The sequence below is a fragment of the Copidosoma floridanum genome, unplaced genomic scaffold, assembly GCF_036245765.1.
Source record: "Copidosoma floridanum isolate Cflo_tuat_1 unplaced genomic scaffold, Cflo_Japanese_pri ptg000019l, whole genome shotgun sequence".
In the NCBI taxonomy this organism is placed as follows: domain Eukaryota; kingdom Metazoa; phylum Arthropoda; class Insecta; order Hymenoptera; family Encyrtidae; genus Copidosoma; species Copidosoma floridanum.
The window spans coordinates 5832355-5854268 of record NW_028321896.1 but is presented as its reverse complement, the minus strand read 5'-3'; the positions used below and the strand labels follow the sequence as shown (position 1 = coordinate 5854268).

At 43.8% G+C, this 21914-nt stretch overlaps 1 protein-coding gene across 1 annotated transcript in view; it reads left to right on the top strand.

The window, feature by feature from the left end:
- rho-6 (serine protease rhomboid 6) overlaps positions 1–21914 on the top strand; it is a 101906-nt gene that overhangs the window by 76606 nt on the left and 3386 nt on the right. The window contains exon 3 of the mRNA XM_014347988.2: positions 15894–16159. Coding sequence (XP_014203474.1) covers positions 15899–16159 — 261 coding nt within the window. The 5' untranslated portion in view covers positions 15894–15898. The remainder of the gene's footprint in view (positions 1–15893; positions 16160–21914) is intronic.

The following is a 21914-nucleotide window of genomic DNA, read 5'->3' as shown; positions in this document are numbered from 1 at the left end:
TTGCTTTTAAATTCCAAGGAGGTTTCTCGCGCATTAGTCCAACGAACCGACATTACCTCGAGTAAATGTCGTTTGCATCAGTGATAATTGTTTTTCCGACAACAAATTGAAAAAATGTAAAAATCAAGAGGCATATAGATTATGGACGCGAGCACAGAGTCAACTCCCATTGGCGCGTACTAGTCAAGTATCGACGCAACCACGGATAGACGGACTCGATTTGCACTGCTACGCACGAGAGCGACAAAATGTATCGAGGCTGATTGCGTGTCTATTATTCACTCGTGCCCCACTCTCTCTCTCTCTCTTTCTCCGCGTGGCGAACCAATCGAGTCGAACAGAGCCTCCGTGGACGCGAAATTATGAGCGATAATCCAGACATCCCGTGCGACGTGAGCTCGGAGCGATCGATTGCACGATACGGGGGGAGCCAGCCCGGCTTGACAATGACGCGTAATGGAGCCGCGTGCAGCTGACGTTCGGCAACCACAAAGTCTCGTGAAATCCTGCGGTGTGTCTCCCCCCAGGCCGCGTTGGTTGCCCTTTTCTCGTTTGGGTACATGTGCATTTTGCAGGACCCGCGTTCGTGTCACGGACAGGTGATGCGCTGGATTTCGATTTGGACAATTTTACAGCCGAGCGAAATTTCAGACTCAAGCTTTTTTTAATATCCCTCTCGATATATTTTGAAAATCCTGGGTTTGCCTCACCATACGCTAATCGGGGCTTTCGAGAGCGCGCAGCTTATCAAAAATAATTGCCATGATTTTCTTTGCCCTGCGGCTTATGTACATATATATACACAGTAGGATTTTCCTCGGCAAGGCACTTTGAGCTTGTTTACCGAATTTATTAAAAACTCCGGCTGTAAGGATGATACTCTGGACAAAAAAAAGGATCCCCGCTCGGTGCAATATTGCGCTCATCCAAAATATATATACCGCAAAAAAAGGCATCCCCTATTAAAATGACCATTAAAGGATTATTTTCGTAGCCTGTATATATATATATATATATAATGTTTCAGAAAGGGGAAACAAACGACACACGTAGAGTCAACTAATTACGGAGAATGCAAAATAGTCCAGCTTGGCCCACTGTGATTTATGACCGTAATCCTCACACCACGTCTTGAAAAGTACCATTACTCGCGTTGAAAAATTCGCACCGTATGTATACTCACGCCATCGCCTTCGCATCTCATGATATGGTCCCGCGTAAAATGGCCCGCAAGAAAAAGGACATACTTATTACTCGCCTGGGAGTACCACCCGGTCTCGCTCTTTTACTTCCATTTTTTTCCAACCCCACGGGAAAGGCGCGCTCATATTTTCCTCGAGAGATACACGAGAGGGATGAAGAGAACAAAAACTAAAAACCAAGACCCGACCTTTGCACGTTTCACGAGTCCTGCTGCTCTAGCGGCTATATAATATATGCCTGTCCATTGTACCAGAGAGACAGACAACTCCCTGACCCCTGCCGATACAATATCCCGGGCCATTATCTTAAAAACATGGCCCCCGCGTTATTCAAATTCGCGAATAAATCAGACCCTCGCCGAGAACTCTCGAGCCACTCGGTCCCTTTTCCCCCTGAATGTGCACGTGCAGTGAATGTGTGTGTGTGCACTTACTTGCACACGCGTGTAAAGAATACCTTACAGCGCCTGGCTCGCATATTGGAGAGTTTTTTCAAAAAGGTATATGCACATAACTTAGGGGGGTGAAATTCACTGATGCCGGATGTATTCAATTCTATGCAAACTGTCGATGACCCTCCCTCCCTCCCTCCCTCCTTTCTCGAGGTCTCGTCGATATTCGATTCAGCCGAATCTCTCGCTCGTTTCGGCCTGGCCGAGTATTTCGCTGAATTTTGGTTTTCTCCCTCACCCGCGAGCATTCATTTTCGATGCGTTTTGCGAACACCCGCATATTTATGCGTACACGTACATATACACTTTGGCTAGCGTTATTTTGTTTCACTTAATCCCGGAGTAAAAGCGCACTCCCTCTTTTGTCGAAACATATAGTCATGAAATTCCGATTTACATCCACCAATGAGGCTGTTCCGTGTATTAATATTGCAACAATGTGCCCATGATTTATACACGTGCTTTTTGAGTATGTCAATGTACGTCGATCATCAATCGATCAGCAATTTCAGGGGTGGAAGCTGAAAACGGAATATTTTGCGAATAATGGGGTGAAAAAGGTTTTTTTTAGTCTTTAGTTACACAACATTAGAGAATTGCTTTTTGAATGGTCATTAAAATACTTGCTTAGTATCTTCGTATACATATAGATTTTACGTTCATCAACGTTTTCTCAACTGACATGGATAAAACTGTTGAAATGCCACATTAAGGATATAAAAAGGCTTTAAAACATCGTATATTTAGGTTTTCTGCTAAAATCTCAAGCCAGCGCCCAAAGCAAACACATAGCTTCACGCAAATTATCCTCCCACAAAATAACAACAACAACGACCTGAAAAAGACCTCGTGCATCCCTCCAAGGCACAGGAAATTCAAAAGCGCAACGACCGCTCAATTTATCCCAACCGTATACACACCAAGCGCTAAATATTTTCCGCAAGAAGCACAAATGAAAAAAAAAAGCCGGTGAGAGAGAAGCACGTGCCTCATGAATATTCAAGGCAACAGCGGGAGCTCCGTTGAAATTCAGACGCACCCGAGGGAGGGAGGGAGAGCTTCTTAATCTCAAGGTGGGCTCGCACGCGAAGGAGGCAGCTAATTCACGTGCAACCTCCCCCCAAACATTCACGCAGGTTTGCTTTCCCGAAGCCGCGTACCTCCCCTTTCGCGGTGGTTCTGGGCTGCACGTGCAGTACAACCAACCCCCCCATCCTATCTTTAATTTCTGCATCTTACGTATATCTAAACCCTCTCCTCCGAGTGGCCTGGACTAAATTTACTCCCTCCGAGCCCTTACGTATGCACAGGGCGAATCTTCGGCTCTAAACGAGATTCCCGCCCTCTGCTTTTCTTTTCCCACAGCAAACGGCTGCGTGTGCCCCCACGGCGAAAAGGACGGAACGCATGCCTACTCTGCCGGAGCATCTGGTGCGGGTGGACTGTGCCGCGAATACCCGATCGTCCTTCCCTCGTACTCCGGGAATTTTAATTTGGGGAAAATATTCGCGAGTTTAGCATATCGACGGCGAAACAAGCCGCCCCTTTTTTTACCCGTAGGCGTAAATTACGGCGGAAAAGAATTTACAGGAGCTTCGTGAACGTGAAACCAAACTACCTACTCTTTGGGTTGAAAAAGCCACTTGAAACTTTTTAATACGTATTATCCCTGACGAAAATGGCTGATCGTTGGTGCAAGCTCAACAATTATCCAAATACCATTTCATCAAAGGTCAAGAGAAAAGTCACGGATCTTACGGAAGCGTAAAAACAAACATTTTTCTTTCATGCCTCAACGAGAAAAAATCAATATCAAAGGACGCAAGAGCCTACCCGTTTGCCTCCTCGACGGTTTTTGTTGCTCAACTCTCGAATCCGAATGGCTCAACTTTTAACTTTAGCACACGGTTATGTATGCACGCGTGCACTCAAGGCACGACGGAGCCCTTTTTCCGCTGTGCAGCTGAGGCTGAAAAAAGCACCGGCAGAAAATGAGAGACACGTACACGTACGCGCGCCTACGGTAATAGGTACGCCAGTGGGAATGGGGGAGAAACAGGGTGAAAAGCGTAGGACTCTGCGAAAGAACTAGCATACGAAAAAGAAGGAAGGAAAAAAAAAAAATCAGCGGAGCAACATGAAAAATTAGAGCGCGGAACGAAACGAGCAAAAAGTAAAACAGGCCGGCAGAGCAAAAGTTTCCGAAGGAGTTGAAGGGGCCGGGGAGGGGGTGGAGATCGTTCGCCGGCTTTAATTGGGTCGAATCGTATCGACAAGTCAGCCCAGCCAACGAGCGAGCTTTAGCTCCCCATCCCCTCTCGAAGATACAAAGCTGCTTCGCCGTTGAATGGAAGTTCTTAAGAAATTTAAGGAAACTCGGGGCTGGAATCGTTTAATCCGAATTTCGCCTACCCAACTCCCTGTCCATTCGTTTGTGAGAGCGCCTGCGTATGTGTATATGTGTATATGTACGCACTGCACGCGCAAACGATGCAGTAGCCGAGCTTCTAGAGATAACATCAGTGCACTCGAAGAAGAGAGGAAATCGATGTTTCCGCGTTGTATACGCGTATTTGAGGTAGAACTCGTTATTTATTTATTTTTTTTTTATTTATTTTTTTTTTTTTCGTTCTCGCGCGTTGGCCGGAAGTTTTGCCCCCTTGGTTGAAGTTTGCATAGTTCCAAAACATAGAGGTAGATGGGTAAAGTACCAAGAGCTTCAGTGATTAGATTCTCGGTTTTACCGGGTGTTATTGTTTCCTTTATATCCTAGTGGGTGTGTGGGCAAAAACCGTTAGGTAGTTGTTGTTGTTCCTTTTTCCCACACTGGGATCTTGGTGGAAGAAAAAAAGTTTCTTTACCCCCAAATGTCGCGTGATCGAGGTCAATGAAGAAAATTCCGAGCAAACGGAAGGAGTCAACTTGACAATTGAGATTAACAGCCGAGTCCCGGCCGCAGGACATCAATCCGGCCATTCTCGCGTAGGTATACACACGCGAGGGAAAAATATACCCCCATCCCCCAACCATATATACCACCAGCACCTCTTGGTGGCTTTTACTGCAGGAACTACTCGAGAATCGCAGCGAAGGGGCGGAAATTGTCGTTTGGGAATTCCCACGGGTAAACGCGGACAAAGAGAAAAAGCTCGAGTGGTTGGCTATACAGCGCGATTGCGAGGGCGCGACTGAAGATCCGCGCTAATGACATCTCCGTTACCAAACTTCAGACGAATATTACATTCGTTGTTTCAAAATCATCCTGGAGCGCTCGTCACGTCGAAGGCTAACTGATTACAGTTGTAACAATAAACAACGAAGGAGCCAATACCCATTTCGTGCAACGAAAACGAAGCGAGCTAAAAGCAAGGAGAATTGGAAAGCAAAAGCAGAGGGAAAGAAACGCAAGACGGGCCGAATAAACAGCCCAACGGGAGACTTTGCAGAAAGATGCGTACCTGCAGTATAAATAAACGGGAGGGAGGGAGGGAGGCAGGCTGACGTCTCAAGAAGCTTCAAGGAGGGACGGATCGGTTTGCTGGCTTCTTCTTCTTCTTGTTCTTGCCTCTTCTCCCCCCCCCCCCCCTACTGGTGGTAGTTTGCGGCTCGTTCCCGTGGCCGGCTCCGACGCCTTGTTTTACCAAGAGCCTGGTGGCTTACACTTTCCAAGCCGTGCATAAGCACGAGCACACAGATACCCACCCGGCTCGCTCTCGTGTTTGCCCCCCCGAGCTTCTCTGGGAAAACCCCGTGAAGCCGCAGGTGCCGTCCTCCTTCCCTCTTTGCTCCTCTCATAACCCCCCCCCCCACCCGTGCACCCTTATCTTCCCGAAAGCAAGCGCGGTGTACGTAAAAGGTTGACGGTGGGTGGCGGTGAGAATTTGCATCGTCATCGCGCGGGAGCTTGCGAGTGGTCGAGGAATCGAGGGGTCTGCAAATGAGCCTGCGAGGGAGCTGTGGGGGGGAAAAAAAATACGCTGGTGGAGAAGCGCGGCCGAACCTACGTTTACTTTGGCCCGAGCGTTTGGTTTTCTCTTGTCTGCTTATGCTTGCTGGCTCGCCTGCCTCTAAAGACCGGAGTGGTGTGGGGTACTTGGGAAGGGGACCGAGGAAGATATTCACAAATTCGGCTCGTGTTGTGATAGCAGCAGGTGAAGGGACGTTTGCTCTCGTTTGGGGTGAAATTCGATTCGATGGTTGAGCTATGAAAATAGCATTCGTTTGTCCGAGTCGAGGGAATTTGTTTATAACTTTGTTTCAAACAAATCTTTCACCTCTTTATACATATTTTTTTTTTTCCGTTGGTTTTTCTTGTTTTCTACTGCAGTTGGTTAATTTGATCGTGGTGTGGTAGGATCCGAATGCGCGTTGTTTAATTACATGGTCGGAGAAACCACTTCTATGTTGCGATTCTGTGTGACTTACACGCTAATGAAATCGCTGGAATGCTTGGAAATTCCCTGAAAATTCTTTTGCTGCTCTGATTACTGTGTGCTACCTGGAACCCATTTACTCGGTTAGTTTTTGAATGTTTTTTTTTTTGTCTTATTTTGTTACGAGTTAAATTTCGTTGTACTCATACTTTACTTAAAATTAATTGTTCTTGACTTTTTCTTAATTTTTATCGTTTCTTCGCTACATCATTTCCCTGTAGAGTGAAGTTTCGATTAAAAAATAATTCATGTCATTTTTATTTTTCCACAGATTAAAATTTTGTTTCCCTCTTGGCTTTTCTTTAGTTTCTCTACTGCAACCCTCACGTGACTTGATTTTCTTTTACCTTTTTTTTTTCTTTAAATACCCTTTTAACTTGCTCAATTTTTCATTGACTGCAGGAAACTCGTTTTTCCTGGTATATGCATCTCTTATGGTTTCATCAGAGGAATATTTAAAAAAAACTTTTCCAAAAAATCGTGGAAATATACGACAAAAAAAATAACAACCTCAAAGTCTGGAGTTTTCTAGGTACCTATTTTTCCTGACAAAACAAGACGCAAAAAAATTCGGAATTCGTTTGAATAATGAATGAACAAACGCTCCCGTGTAGCACGCGTATCCTTATTAAAATGTCCCATCGGTTGGAAAGCAATCTTTTGACGAACGAAAAGCTACGGTTATGGTAAAATTCTGGAAAAGCGTTTCATTAAGCTGATGGAAAGAGGGGGGAGGGTGAGTAGGGGAGGTCGGGTGGAGGTGCAATCACCCTCTCCACGGAGAAACGAGCCGATCGAACGGGGGAAGCGACGGATGCTAGGGAAAGCTGTATGCAAAGTGTTCGGTATGCACGCGCATACCGTATGTTAATTATGCAGGGCGAGAGGTCACGGGAGGGTGGGCACCGTGCTCGTGAGGCCCGGGTTATTTGACGCGATGGCAAAAATTTGAAATTCCACTCCCCTCGCGAGAGATACTTTGGATTCCTGCTTTTGGAATCCCGACGCGCTTCCAAAGCTTTTTCGGCACCAGATGGAATGGCTTGATGCAGGGGGATTTTTATACGTGTGCCGAAAGCTCTTTACCTCTCCATGGACCTTGAAATGTATTAGCTGTAGGTACGTATTTAACGCGTTTTTTCACGTTCGCTCGGGCAAAGCACTTCAAAGAGGCGACGAGTCGACGGTGCAGAATTGACATGTCACGTAGGACGAGACATCCACGTCTGCTTCCGTAAAATTGAAAAATAAATTCCCCGGGATTTATCTGCCTTTTTGCTTCTTCGCGCGCTACTTTGACTTTACATGTTTAGAGCGCGCCACGTATATACCCACTGTACTCCAGCAAGGACATGTAAAAAAGTATCAAAATAAATTCCGCCGCTGAAACTTTGAGAACTGCCTGCTGCGATGCAGCTGCTGTTGCCGTGACACATAAAAATATACTTAGAAACTTGAAACCCGTCGCACCCAACGGGGGGAGAAAAAAAAAACACTTGCAGCATCTTCAACTTTCGAGCTGTAATATTTTCGCGCACTTTATACAGAGACGCTGTTTTTATAAAAGCCTGAAGGGCACTCGAACGCGACAGACAGCTTGTGCGGGCTCCCCAAAGGCGAGACGGAGCAAAAGAAAAAAAAAAACTCGGTGTAGATGAGCTCCGAAAATATATGCGACGAATGATTTTTTTCCCCTTCTTTTCCCGACAACTAAATAGCTGAAAAAAAATTTCCAATTCCCCTTCGTCCATTTTTTTTATTCTATCCGTTCCTTTTGCACGTGTGGTTTTCCTCCGAGTGCACATGAGGTTTCTCCCTCAAAGGGCAAGCCTTTAGCGTCCATACTGGCAACTGCTGGAGTGCCAAAGGCGAAGAAGGATTTATCTATTGGCTTTGCACTGCCGGGGTGGAGAGAGAGAGAAAAGAGCTTTGCCAGACGGACACACTGGTTGCTGCTGCGCTACGGGGAGAAGAGAAGGAGGTGGAAAACCTTTCCGAGGACTTTATCGCTCTGATGGAGATATATTGGATCTTCCCTTTTTTTTTTTTTTATTTCCTCTTAGACTTTTGAGGCGAGCTCGCACTTGACGATTTTCGGAGGTTTCGATACGTCTTCCTCTCTCTGTCTCTTTTGGTTACTTTGTGGTTCTTGAAACGCACCAGTATCAAATTTTCGTACGTAATTAGCGAGTGTACCAAACATTACGATCCATGCATCAGAGGGTAAGAGTATATACATTGCGATCAGTTCATATTTTTTTTTTTTTACATTTTTATTTATCTGCGTACAGTACTATCACGGGCCATGAATTCCAATTTGCAACAAATAAATCCAAATATAGCGCCTGTACAGAGTGAAATCAAATCCCCCAATCGTTACATCAATATATGGAACAGGCGTGTAATACATGTGCTTGCAATCAATTCAATGTTTGCCGATGGATGAACGGTCGATGTAACTGAGAAAATTGATGCAGCTGGCAGGATCGCTGAGGTACTAGAACAAACTCGGAATTGATGCACTAAACTGTGTATTGAAAAGGGGAAAAAAAAAAAAGAAAATACGTGTATAAAAGTGCTATGGTTTTCCTTGAAAAGGTGCCAAGACACGATGCCAACGAAATATTACAGTTGTTCCCGGATGGTATCTCGGCTGCATCACCAAAACTCGTAGCTCCCATTCGCGTAACATAATATCCCGTGTACGAGCGAAAATCAAGCCCAGCAAATCGAGGCTCTGCTCGAATAATCACGCAGTCAATTAACGACATCAGGGACACAACGGCCGCACCGTCCGACCTGACAGCAACGCCTTGTCATATATTAATGAAGCCGGTCGGAAAGTTTCGGACTTTTAACGCTGAGCGAGCGAAATTTCCTGTTTGGCCGAGTTTCGACGGCGACTGCGATATTGATCACTGCTGGACACAGATTTGACAGGTGCGCCACCTTTGGACACTCCTTATACATAATTTTTGGGACTTTCAACCAAAAGCTGTTTTTTTTTTTTTTTGTTTTTTTTTCGTTTTCACGTAACTCTATCGACGAATTGTAAAACTTTCGAGGTGCACTTTCGAGATCAATACGTTTATTCGAAAGCTTGAAATGAAATTTTATTGGAAGTCAGTATGAAAAAGTCACAGTTTCAGTCTCCAGGACTAACGGTGATGTATTTCTGATGGGTACGTATCATTACGGACTAAATTAAGCGTGTATAACCATTGCAGTTCATAACATAATATACAGGTGTACGAAATTAATGAACTCACAATCGATCGGTGGTCATTGGGATCGAGTGATTGATTTGACACGTTTATTTCGAATTTTCTCACGCACCATCCACCGAACAACTCCCACAGCAATAATAATAATGGCTTTGTAGCAGTGTGAATAGTGGCTCTGTAGGCAATATTATACGTATTCCTTGAGAGCCGCGTTTTCGTGGGGGATGAGAGAAGCTTTCAAGAACAAACGATTCAAACGCACCTCGAGGCTTAAAGGTAGGGGGTAGATAGTTTGCTAGCTCTATTAATTAATATGCATTAGGGGGTAACGAGTCGGTTATTGCTGGATACATATGTACGTGTGTGTGTAATGCACCTTCGCCCACTTTATACGTGGGGGAAGACGCAGTCAAAGTTTTCGCGAAAGCTGCGAGCTTCTCGTCGCTCCGCGCCCGCGCGTATACATAGTGAGGCTCTCTTGTCTTACCTCTGCATTATTTACGTTTCAGCCCGACTTCGGGGCGGTGTCGGGTGACACGACTACACGGTACATCGTATGTGGGGTAAGTAGGGCTGCAGCTCTTTGGCCAAAGGTAAACTTTCTCCGGAGTTTTTTTTTTTTTTTTTTTTTTTTGCACAAAAACTCGTGATTAAGACTTGGATTTTTCTTCCTTGTTTTTTTCAGTCATCCCCAAACGTCATTTTCGCAAAATGTTCACGATACTTTCCCAAAAAAATAAACAAGGTGCTAGAGCGTACGGAAAAATAATTCATTTCGCTTTCCACGAGCAAACTTTTTCCATTGCGAGCGTAGGGGGAGAAAAAAAAGGGGGGGAAAAAAATTCAATTACACGAGAACAAAAAGTAAAGTTATCGCTGTTCCTTTCGTCGCATACCAATGGGAGGGTACACGCAACGGGAGCCACGACATCATCCCGTGCAGCCTCAGGTCTCACCCCCTGGAAAATAAGAGTCACGGGAGGGAAAGGGGGGGGAGAGAGACAATAAGTCAAAGAGTCGTCGCACGCGCGGCCCGAATCCCCAACGACGTTCTCACAGTGACGAGCGCAGTAGCGTCCTTTTCGTCGACGATTGGACACCAAGGGCGCATATTAATTACGGCCGTCTGTCTCTTTTCTCCTCGCTACTGTGCCTTCTTTTTTATTTTTTCTCGACTCTCCGACACCGGGCCCATGATTTATCGTCATTAAGGTGAATTTATCGTTGGCGCGCAATCGGCGCTGACCGATAAATCACGCCTTCGCGCAGCTTTTCAAGGATTTACGGGTCAGTGGAGGAGCTCGGGCGTGCCGCGATGCGAAGATGAGGGGAGGCGTATGTATTCCGGACTCACCTCGTGGGGGGAGGTTTTTTTTTTTTTTTTTTTCGAGGTGTCCTCCACGCTCCGGGAGCTATGATTGGTATTTGACCTCTTGCAGATGGCTGGAAAATAAAATGGGGCTCCTCGAGTTTCACCGAGTGATTTATCGGGAGGATGACACTCCTTGCCGATGGAACGAATTACGCGCGGGTACTTAATGATCGATGGGTCGAAAATTTTTGTCACTTACACATATGAGTATTGCGAAGATCAACTTTTAATGTACTTTTGGTACGCTAATTAATTTCCATGCTCGTTTATGTTGCCCAAGCCATGATTAAACATCCCACACAGCATCATAAAATTTCGTCGCATGAACGTAGTTACATTGATATTGGCGATGTATATTTTGACGGTCGAACAAGAGCCGTGACAGTCTTTGTAGTGTGCACTCGTACGCTTCGTTTGAGCGACGTTTGAACAAAATTCGCTTTAACGACTACGGTGGTAATATATTATCGTTTCGTGAAAATTAATCAATGGCTGATTAATGATGTCAATAAAGATGAAATATATGACTAATACCTCATGACGCAGTGGATGTAAGCTCGAAGCTCAACAAATTTCCCTTTGATGATGACGGTCGACATATTGGAAAATTTTTCATACCCATTGGCTTTCATCTAGTTTTGATTAATTAACTCATAACGAGGCTCTTTTGCCCCATCATTACACAGAGAATTGTTTCTATGGCTTGTAATTGCACTCACTTTTTATATTAAAAGAGCTCACTTGCGTAGTATATGTGCTGTTTTAATTACTTTGAGTGTTTACTACGAGCATTACTGCCCTTTCGTGCATTGATATACAATTGCATTTTTGCACAAGCTTCTTTCTCGAATCAAACTTTGATAATCACAGTTTTGTACCGTTTCACCTTGAGTTGACCCACAAAAATATACTCGTTATTCATAAACCTTGAAAAGAATAATGTGAATTTTCACGCATCATCGTTTTTCGTCAAAATATCATCCACGTATTTCACTTTGAGTAGGTTTTATGATTAATAGAGAAACAAAAAAAAACCATCGGGCTTGTACAGTTATTACATGCACCCATTTTCCAATACCAAGGTAAAATCACTCTGTAATAGGTCTTCGTTTCTATGTTACAAGTGACTATCTAATAACACGATCAAAGGCTAACTTTTGATCCAATGATGACCAAACAAGATGAATTACTGTATTATGTCATATACAGCATAAAGTTATTTAACAAAAGATAAATCCATACCACCTGATCTCACGTGATGTTATTTTTCTACTTTCGCGTAGCAACGCCTTGCAATTACGATATCTTTTATTGGTTTTCTTTCCCGAGTCGACCGGATCTCGTCTTTTCCATAATTCCTCTCATTCTTCAGACGCCGACTTGGACCCGCGAAACGCCCGTCCGAACGATGCAACTCGTGTATACTCTTTTTCCCACTCGTAGCGAAACACGATGCTGTCTGAATTAGTTGACAAAGGGGAGAAAGAAAAAAGTAGAAATATAAACAGCTGTGGCGCAAACAACGCCGGCAACGATCTCTCGATTGCCAGTAGTCATATACTTTTTTCATTCGGCGTCCCCTGTCTCGTTGCTCCTTTATTTTCTGAATCGCAATCAATGCTTGCTTTGCGACTATACCAGAGTGTCATCGACTCCCCGATCCCCGGGGTCGTTGTTTTATGTCTGACGTTTGTTGGAGAGCAAAAAAAAGTGGGCTCAAAGAGAACTGGAACTTTGCGAACGAGTCGCGTCCACTTCGTCGAATAAAACGCGGGGTGATTCCGCAGCTCTTTGAGCTCGCGATGTCGTAGTTCGCGATTGCGCAAGAGTCTATTGGAAAAAGCTCCCGTGCATGTATACAGGTACTACGTAAGTTATTTCAGCACTTGTACGCGTTTATATTTCGTAGCTCTGTGCGCACAAAGGAGGGATCCTCACTGTCCTCGTTATTGTCTTTTTTTTTTGTTCTCTTTATCTCGGATCAAAGCGCACCGCGAGTGAGTCCCTCAAGTGCTGTTGCCATTAGTTTGGTGTACTTGTTTGTATTGTACTTTATTGTTGCCGTGCGTATCTTGGCTATGGAAATATTCCAAGGAGCATTCGTAAGTCGATCAAAGATGCGCGAGTTGTTGTTTTCTTCCCAAGACGATCGAGCTTTGATTTACGTGGAAAGGTATTACTTTGCGAATCTATTGATTATAGACCACAACTGCGTATACTTGGTACCAAATTGTTTCTATACTGAAAATTAATACTGTAATATATTTTAATGATTAATCAAAACCACAAAACTCTTCCGCGATCCGAGATGCTAGGCTCTCCTCAAGTGATCCTTTTCTCAAATAAATGTAGGCAAAGGTTTCGATGGATAATCAATCACAGCTTGTGATTATTTTACAAAAAAAGAAAGACAAGGTACCCAAACGTAGGAAAAGATTACGTAATCGCCACGAGACACTGATTCACGCAAACACCTTGCATCGCATCGAAGAGAAGCACACAGTAATTTGTGCATAAAAAAAAAAAAAAAAAAAAAAAAAAAAAAAAAAATGTTGGAACTGCAAGTGCAAGTACACTCGTCGAAATGATTCTCCATCTCGCGGTACGACTCCATCATCATCCACGCGAGAGATCCTTCAAACACAAACCCCCGCTATCAAGTCGAGCACCTATACTCGCCCATTTGCATACTTACGGCTATACATATATATACCGCTCGAGTTGTATGGAGCTCGAAAATTTCAAGCCTCAGCGAGATAACGCAGTAGCAACAGGAACGGGCTATCATTTCTCGGGTGCTTATCCACCGCTTGCACGGCCGGACATTTTCTAATGGCCTCCTAACGAGCGAGCCGAGCGCTATGTATGTGCACGGGCGAGGCTTATTATACTGATTACCGGTGGGTGCTCTCGGGCGTGGAAACGCGACGGAAAACGAGTAAGAGAGCATATAATGGCATAATAGCACAGAGAGAGAGAGAGAGAAGGAAGAAGTAGGAAGAGTCGGGGGCTCGGACGACGTGGACGTCAATGCTTCATTAGGCAAGGAAGGTATACACGAGGACGAGCAGCGGCGCGCCCAGCTTTCCTGATGGGTGCCGCCGATTTTGCACAGGTTATACTCAACGCGCACTGCGTGTCGTGGAGCAAGGTAGGCGTCATTGCTTCGATTGTGGTGCTGCGGGTGATTTGAAATTTTGAAGCTTCGATGTGATTACTTTAGTGATAGGAGATCCATGGCTGTCGCGGTTATTCGAACATTTAGGTCAGAAGGGTATATTGCTGGTCCTCAGTGATCGGTGTCTTGATTGTTAAATCAATATACGACGTGTTTTATGAAAAGAGTATGACTGGCGATAATTAATCTCACGTTTTATTGAAAATTCAACACTGTGAAAAAGCTTATGGTGAACAATTGAAATTCGAAACTCGAAACTCACCTTGTGATGTTTTCATTAGAATGATTTAATTTCGTGTATATTTAGTAAATTTCAATAAATAAAGATAAATGCGTTTAATGTTAAATAAATCACGAAGTTCTCTGCAATTTGATGGTTCCAAGGATATCAAATATCCACATGTGAAAATATAATGGGTATTGATTTCAATTACCATCGCTTTTAATTAAATTTCACGGCAGTAAATTTCCATATGAAAACATCCCAGTCACAAGTATCACATCGTTGCAAGTTCCATCTTTGTCCTTTAATATTTCTTTCGCCATAAAAAAATGTAACATTACTTTGTCCCAATTTAAATAAATATCTGTCATTCAAATAACACTCCATTTACTTATGAATTGTTCTTCATTAATGAATCAGTTATCAAAATTTCTTATCGACTTGATGATATTTTTCAGCTTTACTATCAGTGCCCATAACACCCCATACCATAATATCAACCTCTCCAGATTGCTATGGCTTTAATATATTAGAGTAAGCACTAACTGAACATTTAAAATTTTGCCAAGTATACTGTTAAATAAACTTACAGGAAAAAAAAAAAATCATTCGTGCGTGTGACGTAGTTTTTTCTGCCTTTATGACTTGCTTGAATGTAGGGCCGTTTGCCCCCTATTTAAGAAACACGCGAGACAGAAACGTAAACGGAATGAAGTGAAATAAATCGGCTCGTCCATAGACAGTCCACCCCTCCCTTATGCAACGCATTTAATGCCAAAAATGATTCAATGGAAATAGTTGGTCCAAATCTTGTGTACTCGCAAGATTAAACCATCATCGCGCTAGCGCTTCATTAAGATCTCGGGTGGGGATCGAAAGTTATGTGACCCGTGGAAGATTCCTCGGGGCTTTTAACCCGATTAAAGTAAACGCCGGAGCCACCCCCTTCTCAAAGCCCGGAATCGCCAGCCAGCACGTGTTTGCGCGTGTGCGGCTCTAGGGTCTCCGAATTACACACGGGGCTGATGGTAAGGTGGTGCTAAATCGGTGTCCCTCTTAACGATTCGTTGGAACTTGGGTCTAGCGGGTAAGGCCGGTGCTTAACGGGGTCAAAGGGCTGCTGGGAAACTGGGTGGAATTTGTTTTCGTCCCAGTCGTATAGCTGCAGCAGTGGTAGTAGTAGTAGTAGTAGTAGTAGTAGTAGTAGTAGTAGTAGTAGTAGTAGTAGTAGTAGTAGTAGCTAAGGCGGATGTGCCTCAATTATGCAAGCGAACGAGTTGCTACCGGGAAGACAAACGACGTCGATTCTACTCTCGTCGAGACGCTCCATCGCTCGCTCGCGAACAGTAATTCAGGCGAGCGAAATACCATAAACACTACCCGCTACGCGCGTGCCCGTAAAAAGACCACGAGGAAAAGTGGCTTCCTTTCCAGCTGTTCTCCGTTGCAGCTCGTTTGTTCTCATAGCGACCTGCACCACGGCTCCTCGGAGCGTTTGCTCGGGCTAATCAGACTCCCTTCCCACCCTTTCCCTGTTAGCTCGCTGATGGGCTTCCATCTCCCGCATCTCCAACTGTAAATTAGTTTTCCCACCTCCTCCGCCTCCTCTTTCTCTTTGTTCATCCGAAATCACGGTTCTACTCGATTTTCCAAATGCTAATTTTTATGTTGTACCTGCAGATTTACATACCGTTGGATAATGACCATTGATTTATAATTTGAAACGTATCATAAGTTGCATTTTATTGGAAAGGGGAAACACGGGTTATTTTAATTAACCGGAGCCAAATCGGCATTTTGTTTGCGCAGGTGAGATGATCGACGTGGAGGCGGCCCTGCTGGAGGGCTCCCCGACAATGTCGACGATATCCTCGGACTACACGGACCAGACGTACGTGGACAGTCCGTCGCCGGACTCGCCGATGATGAACACTCCGCTGTTCGCCAACAAAGTGCAGCTGGACGAGGACGAGGAGGAACTCACGACCAAGATCGTGCATGGCCGGCGTCCCAGTAGGAAGCCCAAATTCCGGATAAGGCCGCCCTACCTCATGATATGCATCAGCTTGATCGAGGTTGGTTTTCTTTTTTCTTGCTGTTTAAGTTATTTGGTAGAGTCTTTTTTCCTTCCTAGCAATGTCTCTGTGGTTCAAAAAATTTTTTTTTTTTATTCCTCATACTATCCACTTAAGAATGAATACTTGTTAGCGTATTTTAACAATAATGACATTAAAATAACAACTGCGATGGCTGACATACAGTGGAGGGTGAACAACTGCATGAGGAATGAAAGAAAAACTGATGAAACATGCAATGAACCACGTATCAGTATCAGTATCCTGTCCCAATGTCCTTAACTGAAAACTTCCCTCGGGGCAAATTGAGAGGAAAACTATGTAACGTACACGAACAGAGTCACACCGGTACGCTTGGCAAACAAGAAGCCCGGAGTATCAGCGAGTTGCCCTACGCCGCATTACTCTCCCCTGGATATAATAATTTCGTCGGAGCCCTCCCCCCCCCCTCGTAAGCGCGCACGCTAGATTTCCTTCCGCGCGACAAACTCTGCGACATAGCTCACAACATGGATGCGGCCAGGGTGCAAATTTGCGCGCTAAAATGCATAAACTTGAGCGAACCGAACCGCAGCTCTGTCGAAATCCCGGGGTGTGGCGGGGCAAGGGAGGAAGCCAGCTGGCGTGTCGCGCTAGATGGAGCGTGAAAGAGAGCTACGCGCCTGTGAAATTTTCGTACGAGGCAACACGTGCGGGCGGAACGAGGGAGTTTTGCCGAAGCTGCAGTGCTCGGGGATGGATTTGGGATCCACCGATGTACGCGCCCCCGGGAAACGAGAAACCGATTGGCGCGGAAAATCGGACGCGCGGATCTATAATGGCTTTCACCTGTTCTCTTCTGTACCTTCTTCTCACTCGTGTTTACCATTTAATATTTAATTGCGGTGAACAGGATGAGCTGGAGAGAATTTTTTTCCAACACACCTTTGACAGCGCCTTTTCGTATGTCTGACCAAACTCGATTTGTTCTACTTACAATGACATTAAATATTAGTGTGTGCTCTGCTGTTGAGTACAATGTTGAAAAATATAGTAAAGACGAGCTGATCGTTGGTTAATTTTCATGAAAAGTTCTCAAACTGTATTTTCATTTAAATTGCACTGCAAGAGATTTTTGTCAACACTTTCATTTTAGGAGCGATTTATTTAGAAATATTTTATTGGTTACTACAAAAGGATTTTTTTGTGACACATCATCCAGACTTGAAAAAATCTTTTTAAAACATACTTTTATTTACTGAACTACAAAGTATAATATTTTCACTCTGAAACAACTATATTGTTATTAGCCAGAAGCTTTTGGAACTTAGTTGAAATGTATTACATGGTTTAAGCTCTTGAATGAACTTGTCGTAATAAATTCACTACAGAATACGACATTTTTATCATCTGTAAAGTAAATTTATGAATAATTAGAAGGTTAATAAAACACACATAAGCTAATACTATAATTTTATACAAACTAGAGTGCAGCATATTGATTATGCTTTATAAATGGTTACCGTACCAAAGATACAGTCCAAGCAAAATCAATAATGAACCTTGCTACCCTCTAATTTGCTGAAAATGATAACTCATATTACTTTTTAAATCTTGCACTATTTCTATCACGATGTTTTGACGACGTACGATATGAATGATCTTCACGTAGTTGTTCAAGAATGCCAAAGCCAAAAACAGAGACTCGTTTAGATCTTCAATGAAGTAGTTATTTATAATAAGATTAACATCTAGTATAAGCGTAAAGTAAAAAATAATCGCTACCACAAAGAACCGGTACACTTTTCTACAGAATCCAAACTTTTTGTTTTCCTCATACCAGAGACCACAAAGACGTAAGACAGAAAAATTCAGTAGCACGTCCATCTCAACCGAAAGTTGTTGTTTGAATGAACATTACAGTCTCGCGATCTACTTCAAAGTCAACAAGTAATAATTGGATGTAATTGCGGTTTAATTACAGTTTACATGAAAAACTACCTCTGTATTTTAGAAAATGAAAGAACGCGCCGATCAATCAACAGGAAAAATACTCATTAAAAATGGAAATGAAGAAGGGCGTTCGTGCATATCGATGGGTTGTCACTTATCCCTTGCTTACGGAGGACAATTTGTTGAAATACTTTTTAATCATATCTACTACAGCAAATATAATTTGATTTTGTTTTTATATGGTAGATACAATAAAAAGTGAGCCTCTATTATTTTTCCAGATCAAATTTCTCGATCTCTATAGCTTCTTCCCCTGCCAACCATATCGCACATCGATAAATTGTTTTTTATTTCTTGAACACGCCAAGTGTCAATTAGGACTTTTGTTTCAAATATTCTTCCAACCTGCCGAGTAGTTAACAAAATCATTGTTTTAAATTGCCGATGTTTTGATAATTACCTATTTGTCCATGTCTATTTCTGAGGTTGCTAAAAATGAAAAGTCATCGATAATGCAATAGAATATACCATCAACGATGAGCTGTAAGGGTTTTTTTGCTGTCAGGCTGTGACTAAAGTTAAAAAAATAATTGAGAGTAACTCGTTATTAATAACAATAACGACACATCATGTTTCAAGACAAGGCGGCCTCCTTCTTCCCCTTGGATCAAATTCTCGGAGGCTCGTAAATATTTTATTTCCTTGAAAACGACTCAAAATTCTCTAACGCGATGAAATGTTTTTGTTCCATCGGTCCGGCAATTCGAGGACGCTTAATCAAAACACTGACTTGAAATCGAATTCTTCATTCCTCTCGAATTCGCTCGAAGCTTTTAAGCCGAAAGACGAAGGATGATAATCAAGGATTTATACCAAAACGAGAAAAAAAAGTCGCGTGGGCGGTGAAAAAAAGATTGGGTAAAAGAGCCGAGTGCAAGGAATTTAGCGTTTAATGAGCGCGTAAGGGAGCGCTCGGGGATAAAAGAAAAGATGCTCCTCGCGAGACTCAAAGGCTCGAATGGTGCAGGTGCATCAAGGGGTAAAACGCTGCCCCAACCTTTTCTTCCCTCCTCTTCCGAGTACCGGAAGTAAATGTTATGTATGCCACGGGAGAAAAGGTTTGGGCTCGTAACGTAATAAGCGCCGCATACTGCCAAAGCGGCGACCTCGTGAGTGCCCTCTTGTGTTATATTACCCCCCGCCCCCTCTCTCTTCAGCTTCGCTTTCCTTTTTTTTCGTTTTTATGTTTTAGAGGGCCATTTATGCAGTCGTTACTCTGCTAAACGGGAGGAAGAATAGGCAGATTTTCGTGGTAAAACGAGAGAAACGGGAGAGGGTCTTTCTTATTTGAAGATTTTCTTTTTTCGTTTTGATTCTTGCCTGTACTCCAGGGCATAATTAGCAAAGCTGATTTTCGGCTCGAAGCTATTCTACGTCGCTTTCGAGAGCTGTTTGTTAAGGAATAAAATAGACGAGTGTAATTGAATTTCTTACGTTTAAAGTACGGTATTATAGCAACGTATTGCTACCCAGTCGTTTAATTAGCGAACTGAAAATAATTCATTATTCACGAGTTTGTCGAGAATTGACTCAAATCTGACTCAGAGGGTTCCAAAATCTGTAAATACGAAGGTTACTTTAGTCATGCTGATATTTTGTAAGCCGAAAAGCTTGGCATCAATTATTTTTAAAATTAAGATTTTTTTTCGTTTTGTCTCCACACCTGGGTAAATAATCAAGCAGGAAAAAAGAAAACGAATCATGTCCCATGCCACCAGGTCTACGCAGGTCGCGTGTCCGGAATCACGAAAAAGCTCGTATACTTTTGCCGCTGCAGAGAGCCATTCTTTCGCATTAAAGATGAACCCGCGTGTGTACGCATTAGACTTTTCCGGTAAAATTAAAAAGGACAGCTGCACTCGCGTGGGGGCAGGTACACTCATGGTATGGTAGCCGGGCCGCATAGCGAGGAGGAAAATAAAATTCATCGCGCATCGATCCTTCGCCTCGTTGACGCGCGTAAACGCATTATATATATATACATACGCGCGCACTGCGTGTGTATATACCATGGCTGGGAAAATGAAATATCGAGGCCCGCGAGTGACGAAGGCGTTAATAAATTAATACCCCGGCAGTGAGAGCGGAAAATATAGCGCGCGCACGGTATAGACGACAGGTGCACGGCAAGCGCCAGCTCATATTCTCACAGCGTAATAATTATTTACAGCCGTTGTTCTCTCCCTCTCTCGCCTGCACTCTTCAATCTTCATTAAAGCAGAGAGGTAACACGCGGCGGGTATATGCGAGCGTGTACGTGCGCGCGTCCAGGGTGTCGGCTTTGCAAGCTCCGCTTTGACGAATATCCACGCCGGTCCGGTTGGACAGAATATACAGACCCTGCGAGCAGGTGTCATCCAATAACGCACCGCAGGATGCATTGTGTGGCTTTTCTTTTTCTCCCAAGTGCCTATATTTTGTCCCACGGAGCTGATGTATTTTGGGGATGCTGTGTGAGATAGGCTTGGACTGATTGTGGTCGAATCATAATGAAAAAGAGAGAGGAAACAGTTTGTTCTCCGTAAATACGTACTCGATTGTTTTTGTCTCCACAGTATATGGTTGATCGATAATTTTTTTTTCTTTTTTTTTTTTAAATTCCTGCTTGAAACAAAAGTGCTGCGGTGACAATATACTGACACCCTTTGCGACTCATTACTTATACACGATACAAAAATGTGGATAACAATGCTCTCGTGTTCCGATGATATAAAGCTTTTGGTGGGGGGAAGGATGAAAAAAAAAAATTAATATCGCAAAACACGCGAATGAGCACATCTGCGCGCTGAAACGTCAATATATAACGAGTTCAAAATTGTCGCAATAACGACAAAGTTTTTAAAACCGCAGCAGCGCGTACGCCCACTATCCCAAGTTTGAACCGTGAAAGCCGGGGACTGCCACGTCCACTGCGTCGCGCGCTGTTATGCGGTCCTTGAAGGATCGTGCTTCCGCCCGACTGCGTGTCCTCGCGTTATCACACTCGACAAATTAGAGCTGGCCCCACAAATTGGCATTGTTGCCGAGGAGAAAGCTCTAATGCACGTGCGAGTGTGCAATTGTACGCGTATATTTAATGCGAGGGAGCTGCTGGGTGTTGTTGGTGCTACTTCGGTTGGATGTGTAATGTCGAAATTTGTTGTAATCAGGGAGGCGAGCTTTCCCCGACAGGTGAATGAGATACAAAGTGCAATTTAGCCTGGCGTGCATGTTGTATGGGACAAAGGGAGCAGGCGCTCGCTGAAAACCAGGGGGTGGCCGGAATTATACCGCCCGAGCTTTCGGTCTCGCGAGATGAGTTTAGTCACTCGCTGCGCGGATTCTTTCGACATGATTGAGCGTCTCCCCTTTGTTACGCTCTTATATGTGCTTGCACGTCGGACTCGGGTTTCAACAATTTTTGTGTGCTTTTTTTCCCAAAGGGAATGTTGCTGCATTTTTTCCGTCCGTCGAAAGTGGGATTAAAAATTTCAGGATTAAAAAGCCCCCCCCAAGTCGGAAGGTTTGCCCAGACTTTTGAACCAAATGAAATCGAGTTGACGGACTCCTTTTTGGATTTGTTTCATGCATTTATTTGAAGCTCTTTGAGGGTTGACGAATTCAATTTTTGTTTATTCACAAGTTCAAAAAGAGCTCGCGTGGATGAATTTTATTCAAAAATGTCGAAAAAAAAGCAGCTTATGAGTTGGGTTCAATTTGATTCGAAAATCGAAAAAGAGCTTTTCCGCCCTCGGGTGGTTTTGGGAGGCTGGTACTTCCTCGC